Raw genomic sequence first — 9,970 nt, 5'->3', positions numbered from 1 at the left:
ACTTTCTTCTCCTTTAGTCTCTCAAACAACGTTTCGGAGACAGATCTCCGCCTTCCTCAGGTACGGAAAATTCGGGAAAAAATGTCATAATTTTTTATTACCACAACTTACACTAAAAACATCTTCAGTAACTTTTTCATTCGCTTTTCTTGGTGGGAAAGCGAATGGAAGGGTTACTAAACACGTTTGAAATGCAAGTTTGTGGTAACATAAAATTGTGACATTTTTCCGATTTTTCCGTACCTGAGGAAGTCGGAAATATGACTCCGAAACGTTATCATTATAACCTGTATAATTTTCTTGAATTTGGGAAAGAGGTTAAACTTCCAGTCCAAAGGCCCTAAATCGCAAGAGAATCTCCGAAAATGTGCACAGTAAATAAATATTCGCTGTTTTACAATGATTTTCGTTATAAATTCACAACAAATGTGTAATTTTTGTGTACTACTACTTTTATATAATTTCTACTCAATTTATCTATAAATATGTGTAGTTTTACACAAAATGTGTAATGAAATGAACACAACAGTGCAATTAGTTACTGATTTTGTCTTCTGATTACATAGTTTTTCATTTCATAAAATTTATTTTACGCATTTTTATGACCAGCGCACAATACCTTTTGTTTGTAAACATGTTTTTGATATTTCAATGAGAGTGAGTGAGATCTAGATCTAGTTATCTCGCTTACATTTATAGAAAATTTTGAAAACATGTTTACTAACAAGAGTTATTGTGCGTTGGGCATTATGCTCAACGCACAATAACTTTTGTATAGTAAACATGTTTTTGACATTTCAATGAGAGTGAGTGCGATCTAGATCTAGTCGTCTCGCTCATTCTCATGGGAAATTTTGAAAACATGTTTACAAACAAAAGTTATTGTGCGCTGGTCATTATAACCAGCGCACAATAAGTTTTGTTTGTAAACATGTTTTCAAAATTTCGCATGAGAATGAGCCAGACGACTAGATCTAGATCTCACTCACTCTTATTGAAATGTCAAAAACATGTTTACTAAACAAAAGTTATTGTGCTTTGGGCATTAGATGACACATTTTACAAAAAACATATTTGTGTAACCTTATAACAATATTTTCAGTGTAAAAGCAAACCAAGAATTAAAGGGTAGAAGGGCATCTTTGAATATGGTGCAGCTTTGAAAATAGGATTTTTGTCCTATTTTTAAATGGAATTAAGCTATCATAATATAATTTAACTTCTCGGTCTGTCTATGGGGCTTATTTATGAAGGCTCAATTTTATTTTTAAAAAAATCCTAATTTCAAAACTGTCCCAACTTCCTTATAACGTTATATTCATTTTTACTGTGAACATTTTTCAGCATTTCTTGTATTAAAGAGGTTATTTTAAATACCGAAATATAAAAAAAACACCTTCAAAATTTAAAGAATACAAGAATACAAACCTTTATACATTCTATGGTGTATAATTTCAGCATGTTTTGTGTACTATTGTGTGATGTTTCTAAATAATCACAATATAATGGAAATTTTCACAACTTTGGTATTTTCTTGCAAAAGACCTCATACTAAAAACACGAAATTAATTAATACATCAATATATTAATTAAAGCACTAAAAAATACTTATTGATTTTTTCAGTTTTAAAACTTTAGTAATTAGTAAAATTAAGCATTCTATAAATTCGCCAAGATTGGTAGAAAAGAAAAACCTATTTCAGTTTTACAATTAGTTTTATTGGACAATTTTATAAATTTGTTTCATTGTTACTTCCTGCCATTTCTGAGGTTTTTGTTCTGCCAAATTTTGCCGTGCAAAATATATAGTGCAAGAACGATAAATGTTTATGAAAAAAATGATAATAAATTAATGTCCCAAAACTTTTGCCAGCCACTGTATACATTTAAAACAAAAAAACAAAAAAAAAGTGTTCCCAATGCTGGTGTAGGTATAAATGCCAAAAAGTAGGCAAAATGCAACATTCAAGATGATACCCGTTGAATAGTATACAAATCAAAAGAGTTTCAGGGATTTTATTAAATACAACAGATAAATTTATATACATTCGCAATAAGTTCTAATCCTAGAATGTTGTAACTGTAGTATTATTAGATAGCATAATCACATTTGCCACTAACTATTAAAGCTACTCTTATTTACACACAGTTTTATCTCGTCTAATCGATGTGTCGTAATTAGATTTTTTTTCGTCATCTTCCTCGTTTTTTGTGTCGATATGGGGATGAGGGAGAGAGGATGTAGTAGAATGATAATATGAGTGAAAATTGGATTAATGAATTAAGAGTTTTTCTCGAGAGTTGAACATTAAATTAACGATATTGTACAATCTGCGTAGACAAATAGAATTGCAGCAAATTCATTGACTAATCATGAGTTGTTTCACTCTTTTTTTTGTTGTTGTTTCTTGTTGATTGATCTCTTGGCCTAAAGGCATGAGAAATGGTTGTTCAGTGGAATTTAATTGGGGGTAAATGGTGGCCGCATTTTGGGAAATTGGGCGGGACGGGTGGCAAATCGGCATGTGTTCCCACGTGGACCACCAAATTCATGCCGATGACGATGTGAAACATGAAATGGCAATGAAACAGCCAGAAACCTGCGGAGGAGGAAAATAGATGTTTAGTCTGGAAGAGTGGGTGATGATGGAGAATGTTGCAGAAATCACCTGGATTGTCTGCTCTGAATCTCAGTACCACATAACCATTGTTTGGTACTGCAATGGTGTCTTTCATAGGTGGACGACTAAATTCTCGGTGCAACAGACCCCGCCGATCGAGATCGAGGGCATGCTTTAGATTGATCTTTTTCACGGTGCTATCCGGAGATCGACCCATTCCGACCACGTGGAACGCATAACCGTGCAGATGGAAAGGATGGCTCAAATTGGTCTGCTGAACTGAAAAGTGAAGAAAAAAACACAATTAAACCTGGAGATAAACCAAGATCAGCTTAATTTAAGGTAAAATTCTTAATGCAAGAAAACTAAGTGTATTTATGAACTCAATTTAGGGGCATGGAGGACATAATGTTGGAGTTTTCAGTTAGTAATATTTTTTTCGAACTACCAAGGATTAAGCTGGGGTGACATGATAACTTATTTTCGATAGTATCGACTGTCGATTCTGAAAAAGTTAAACGATAGTTGTACTTTTTGTAGCTAATATTGATATTTAGCAACAGTCACATTTTCTTAAGAATGTCACAATAAATGGTCTAACGATGCGTAAAAAGTCGTCATTGACTTAATCTAAGAAATATAGATTTAACGTTACTATCGATGCGACAGTATCGAAAAGTGATAAGAATTGTTCGTAATATTCGTGACGATTTTTACTTATCGAAGGGATCGTATTTTGGTAGAATTTTAATAATCTGAAGTTTCGATTCTTTTGGCGTCACACTTGTTTTCCATGCATCTGCCTGTCCCCCCGTCTGGCCGTTATCACGGGTAGCGGCCAAACGCTTAACTCTTTCGCGTCATTAGGGTCATATATGACCCGGAGAAAAAACAATTTTTTTGACTATTTACATTAATTGAAATCTATCAGTTTGTGCACATCATAATAGAAGAATGTAAGATTCTTGGCTAATTTTCTCAAGACTCCAGATATTCAGGAAAAGAAAATATTTGAGATCAAAAATCACGAATTTTGAACTTTGTGAAATGACTTTTCTTTTTCAAAATTTTTTATATTAATTTATTTTTTTCAGCAAAAAGTTCTTTAGAAACATAAAATAGAATATCCAAAGATTGTATATTGCATATTTTGATATAATAAACTACTCTCTATTTTCCAGAAAAACGTGTAGAATTTTCCGGGTCATATATGACCCTATTGTCGGCAAGGGTAACAGTGTTTTCGTCCCAAACCTATAGCGAAATGTAGTTGGGACATTATTTTTCTTTGTGGAATGCAGGTGGGACATCTTGCTCCTGGACATTTCATCTTATATCTGATGAATTATAACATATTTTGCAATATTTTAGAGTATTCTGCAAGCGTCTCATACTGTGCAATTTTATTGTGTGTGAATAAATATGTGGATAAGTTTATTTTTGCCAAATACCACTCAAAATATTGCGACAGTGACTGTTCAAGGGATTACCAGGAAGATTCCTTGAACACCAGGAGTACAGTGTTCATCAAGACAATCCAGTTTGCCATGGTTTTGGCCAAATTAACAACTTCAAGCAAAAAACTCTTAGAAAGTGCATGATATAGATTTTGAAAATGATATGTACACTTCCCTTGAGGACAATAGGGTCATATATGACCCGGGGCTTTTCTGAGTTTTCACGCAATGGAATTTTTTTTTCCTCTCTGAACTATTATATTTTCTCCTCACACCTCTCCTTAACCTCCAAAATCATGTTTTTTTAGGATTACCCATTTTAGACATTACCCAGGCGGACATTTCTCTACATACGAAAATACCGTTGTATCATTTCTAATAACGGTTTTTCAAGGTCAAAGGTTAAAAAGGCTCTGGAAAGCGTACTTCTCAACCGAATGGTATCATGTTTGATATCGTTAGAAAGGTCTTGGAATTTATGACAAGTCTGATCCGGTAATGAACTGGTTTAAATCGGTTGTGAATTAGTAAACGGTAAATGTTGCAAAACTACTATTGATGTGTAGCATCTAAAAGAATCCTCAAAACTTGGAACGCTTTGTTACCCCTTTTAAAATGTTTTGAACCTATGAATAATTCACTTAAAATATCCTCAATATAAAATCGATATTTCTTAAAATTTAACAGGATGCTAATGTAAGGTAAAGTGTCTCCGAGTCAACCGATTCCTCGACTCGACCGGTGGTCAATATTTGAATGTTTAATGGTGAATTTCTATAAAATTGTCACTGATTCGTATTTATTTACGGAATAATTGACCTATTAATATTAGATGATACGCCAAATATTAGTGCAAATGTAAATAAATTGAATAAATAACTCTACCGGCCGAATTGTGGAATCGGTCGACTTTAGGGCACTTTACCTTATTTTACTAAAACAACGTTATAACTTAGGTCTGTGCCATTGTTATTATTATTATTATTACAGAAGAGACAATTACAGTATTTTTCAAAAGTGCCAATTAAGCGATTAAGAAAATCGAAAAAATAGTTTTCATTTCGATGCAATGAGAGCTTTTATACGATAAAGTAAATCGCTGAAAGTTACAACTTCATAATCTATTTAATACTATTTTAGCGCGACCGATAGTTTCATGGAGAGAAGAGTTTCATGAAAAACTCAGAAGAGTTAAAGTTCAATTAGAGGATATAAAATTCAATAATGACTACAATAAATTTTATGTGGAATCTCATAGTACCCAGCGTTTAATGATCAAAGAGATTTAAATGAGGAAACGGAAGATTTCTGCAAAAGTTTCCCTTAATTCACGACTTTTACTGTAGATGATCCAACCCACAAAAGTTAATCCAATTTCTCCGTTGAGGTGTTTGATGTATTGTGAGGGAGCTATTGAGCTGTAAATGGCTGTAAATCAATTAATTTATTTATGCTTTTATGACTTTGGCAGCAACATTTTTTAAAGTACTTCCTCTTTGGATTATCTATACTGAGATACTGGCGATCGATATAAAGTCACAAATTGTCCGTACAAAATTAAAAGTGAAAGAATATGCAATACGCCTTTGCAACAAAGTCTTTTAGTACTCCAAGTGGACTATTAAAATTCAATTCCGTATATGCGAAATTAATGTTTTATAGCATGTTGGCAATTTAGAAATAGAATAAGCATTCTGTTGTGAGGGAATGTGGTGGTTATAAAACATGACAAATTTCCTTGAGTGAGACTATCCAGTCAATTGTCTCGTGACTTGAAAGTCTCCCACAAAAGAGATCATGGAGCGGATAAATGGGCTGAAGTTGCGACAAACCTTCGTCCACCAGAACCACTTCGACAATGGCATTCAGTGGTATATCCACCATATGGGTGCATAGGCAGTTCAGATCACAGTCTGGTGGGCGATTGTCACCGTTGCAGAACTGCTCCGGTGGGATATCGTGGATCTGGGAGATCATCGGTGCCGGTGGAGGCACGTATGAGATCTCGTCGATCAGAGAAATGAGATGATCTCCTCCAGGTGCCACTGCAATAAACCGAGAGTTCAGACAATTTCTCAGGATACTTCTCATCATACCAGTATTTACCTAAGAACCTGTTGTAGGTGTTGGGCTGGAAGAGCTCCTCAGGACGATAGAAGTAGAAACGGAATGGCAGGAAGATCTTAACATCTGGCCTCTCAGCGAGAACGCTCTTATCGATCTTCTTGGAATATTTCAGATTGCTCACGCAAACAGCATCGGGACGCTTTACATTGCAAACTGCATCCAATGGGTTCAAGACCTATTTGCAAAGCAGATAAAATATTGAAAAAAAACCCCTTTAAAAGTTTATACAGTTCCAGTACTTAATTTCAGCTACTAAAAGATTTTTTTGTACATTTTACATGGGAAAATGCAAAAAAAACCACTCTCCAAAATATTCTACAATATGAAACGGAAAATGAAGGAATATTTGCATATTCATTCAAGCTCAAAATCATAATGGTTTTCCATTAATCGAACAATTATGTATTCAAAACAGCTAATGCTGTTCAATTAATCACTTGGGTGATGATTATAATTAATTTATTACTCGTATGTTGAATACATGAACATAAGGATGAATAAATCAATTGATAATTTGGTGACTGAATAAAAAGATATTAATAAATGTTTAATACGATATTTTTAAAAATTGATGAATAAACATTCATACCTGGTACATTTCATCTTGAAAATTTCAGATACTTTTATGAGCAATTTTTCAAAATTTCAAACAGAACAATTTTAGTAATTTTCATTTGCAAAAAATTCTATGACGTTTTTAGAGTTTTATAATGTCACAAATATTGGATTTTTTTCACTACAGCAAAAAATAGTAAAAATGAAATATCGCAAAAGATATTAAAAAATCGAATCTATTAAAACATTGAATTTTTAAGAAAGTTTAAAAAAAAATATTGTTAAAATTTGAAACCTCGATTTTGTTTTAAATTGTAAGATGTTGAATTTTAAAATTTTCAACCATTAATTTTTATTCCATATTCCACTACTAGTCGTGAAAAATCTTTAATCAAATTAAATTGCATGAGCTTGATGAACAACAAACATACTCAAATTTACTCAAATCTTTAGATCAAAAACTGAAAACATTAAAACAATAAAATATACAAACCATTCAATCCTGATGAAAAACGTGCATATAAATAACAAAACACACAAACAAAAATGTAAATATTTACAATATATGTAGAAAAAAGAAAATAGAAAAGATAGCCACACTGAAAGAAACAACAAAAGAAAAAAACCAAAAAAAAATCTCAAAATATTTGTAAATTTTACAAAACAACCTAGTTATTTTTCACATTTATTTACATTTCTCACATGAATATACTTTCACTCTATATTCATTTTCTTTAAATAATGATATCCTTAGCGCATTAGACATCTGATGAGTATTGTTTTTTTCTCTCTATAAGAAAAACCAATGAACAAAAATAATGTCAGGCATGAAAATTTTGCAGAAAACTTCCTTATTACATCAAATTGGCAAGTAATTGCGTCAAACCCATTTTTACCTAATTTGAACAATATGAGTAGGTAACCTTTACAAGTAGTAAAAAATTTGTATTAAAATTTAATTAATATTAAAATCTGTGTGTTTTTCTGATACTTCTCAGACTAGATTGATTCTTGTTCAATGTCTGGATTTTTCGAAAAAAAAAAGAAATCTATAAATTATTTCTTTTAGTTGGGTTTTTTATGTTTTATGCTTTGTTTCTGTAAAAATATTTACAGTAGTGCTTATACTGATGAATTCATTTTATTAAATTAGAACTAAAATTGAAAATACTGCACGTTTTTGCCTAAGAAAATCACTTCCTCACAATTATTTACAATTTAGCTGAAATTAATTTTTTTTTACAAAGTTTGATTTGTGAAGAAAGACACCAAGAGATGATTTGTGATGAAAATAGATTTTTTTTTATACAATAATGCATTTATCCATAACATTTCACTGGAAAACACCAAAAATGTCTAAAAGAAGACACTCTAAAATTTACATACAAACATTATCAAAAAAAAAATAGATGTTAAATTATTAACTAAATGAAATAAAATTATATACATCATATAATGTATGGCGAAAAATTCTATATGATTTTTTTTTGTATGAAAAGTATAAAAAGAAAATTCGATTTCTAAAAAACAATGACATTTATAAATGAAAAATGTGAGAATGACAATTCTCAATAAATTATCTTTATCTAATAACAACAAAAATCTATGGTGAAAAAATGCCATTTTTATCATTTATTATGATAAAAAAATTGTATTGAAAAAAAATCATGTCAGTGGGGTGTTGATGAACATAATTTCCTGGGAGAAGGGAGAATTTCATTAAGAAGTACGATGTATATCTGAAGAATGCTTTTTTAAATAACGTTTCAATGTAAAATGCAATTGAAAAGGGGGGGAAATGCATGTACTTAATTTAAACATATTTAAACAGTAAATAATGAATTTAGAGGTGATTTAATTGATAGGAATTGGCGGTGTGTGGTCGCCACATGTTGGGAAACCTGGTGGAACAGGTGGAAGGTCGGCATGTGTTCCGACTTGCAGGATAAGATTCATTCCAATAACAATATGGAATAAGAAATGACAGTGGAATAACCAGAAACCTGCGAAAGACGTTTATGTCACAGTCAAAATTAAATCAATTAGATTTAATATTCAGTGTTAAGTACTCACCTGGATTGTCAGCCCTAAATCTTAACACTACGTATCCGTTGTTGGGTACTGCAATGGTATCTTTAGCTGGAGGCAAATTGTACTGGCGATGGAGCAAACCACGTCGATCCAGATCTAATGCGTGCTTCAAATTGATTTTCTTGACATTTGTGTCCGGTGATCGGCCAATACCAATTACATTGAAAGCATAACCGTGCAAATGGAATGGATGGCTCAGATTTGGTTGTTGAACTGCAAAACATAAAATATTGCTCATTTCCCAGATCTAGATCTTAAGTCCGGAAAAAATTAAATCCAGCTTAATTTGAATCAATGAAAGGAAAAAATGTGATTAAATTTTTTCTACAGTAAGTTAATTTGGTTTAAGCGCTGTCTTAAATTTCTATATTAACTGAAACTTAATGAGCAATACATTTAATGTAATGCTCTGTCTAGATAGACTTATAACTTAAGTCGAGAGACGTATTAATGGGAAACTGATGGAAATGTAGTTTAATAAGCCGTTTCTCGGCTTAAGCCGGTGTGTCCTGCACATTACATTTAGATTTACCACAATTTAGATTTAGAGCCAAGTATTTAGTTCAAACATCTGTCTTAATTTGGCGGACAAAAATCCTATCTTATCCCGCTCATACAATTTACTAATAGGACGGAATAACATTGACTGTCAAATACTCACTGCCGTTAATTTACGCATTTTCATTGCAATTCTTACGCAAATTCTTAATTACCGTTTTGCCTTATCTCATACTCGCTGGCACTAGGTGAAAATAATGTAAAGAAAATTAAAGAAATAAAACGAAAATGCGATAAACGGTGAGCAAAAAAACTGTACGAAAAATCATTCGTACAGTTTTTTTGCTCACCGTTTATCGTATTTTCGTTTTATTTATTCAATTTGCTTATATTATTTTCACCTAGGGCCACCGAGTATGAGATAAGGTAAAATACGATAATTGAGAATTTGCGTAACAATTGCAATGAAGATTCGTAAATTAACGAAATACGGTGAGGCTTTGACAGGGACGGTGAGCGTTTTACTGTGAATGTGATTCTGCCCTAATACTGGAAAAAGTATATGCTTATTTTGGAATTAGCTCCTTATAGATTAATTTCCATATTTTCACATTGAATTAC

General features: G+C 32.1%; 2 protein-coding genes across 2 annotated transcripts in view; both read right to left on the bottom strand.

Annotated features, from left to right (window-relative positions):
• Positions 1 to 2,001: 2,001 nt before the first annotated feature.
• Positions 2,002 to 6,414, bottom strand: LOC129807403 (uncharacterized). The gene is made up of 4 exons (XM_055856650.1): positions 6,185 to 6,414; positions 5,911 to 6,123; positions 2,670 to 2,900; positions 2,002 to 2,600 (listed from the first exon to the last, which is right to left on the bottom strand). Exons 2-4 carry the CDS (start codon positions 6,053 to 6,055, stop codon positions 2,452 to 2,454), a joined length of 525 nt encoding a protein of 174 aa, XP_055712625.1. The 5' UTR covers positions 6,056 to 6,123; positions 6,185 to 6,414; the 3' UTR covers positions 2,002 to 2,451.
• A 992-nt stretch (positions 6,415 to 7,406) lies between these two features.
• The window catches only part of LOC129807399 (uncharacterized), a 51,484-nt gene continuing 48,920 nt past the window's right edge, over positions 7,407 to 9,970 (bottom strand). The window contains exons 8-9 of the mRNA XM_055856635.1: positions 8,834 to 9,064; positions 7,407 to 8,763 (exon numbers count right to left, since the gene is read on the bottom strand). Of these exons, the coding sequence (XP_055712610.1) occupies positions 8,615 to 8,763; positions 8,834 to 9,064 (380 nt within the window). The 3' untranslated portion in view covers positions 7,407 to 8,614. The remainder of the gene's footprint in view (positions 8,764 to 8,833; positions 9,065 to 9,970) is intronic.

Source organism: Phlebotomus papatasi, chromosome 1, assembly GCF_024763615.1.
Source record: "Phlebotomus papatasi isolate M1 chromosome 1, Ppap_2.1, whole genome shotgun sequence".
Classification (NCBI taxonomy): Eukaryota; Metazoa; Arthropoda; class Insecta; order Diptera; family Psychodidae; genus Phlebotomus; species Phlebotomus papatasi.
This window is presented reverse-complemented; position numbering and strand designations above follow the sequence as displayed.

Coding starts and splice junctions, on each gene's coding strand:
- LOC129807403 (XM_055856650.1), bottom strand. CDS start 6,055: ATGATCTCCCAGATCCACGATATCCCACCGGAGCAGTTCTGCAACGGT. Junction 2,901..5,910: donor AGTGGTTCTGGTGGACGAAG/GTTTGTCGCAAC, acceptor TTCACTTTTCAG/TTCAGCAGACCAATTTGAGC. Junction 2,601..2,669: donor ATTCAGAGCAGACAATCCAG/GTGATTTCTGCA, acceptor CCTCCTCCGCAG/GTTTCTGGCTGTTTCATTGC.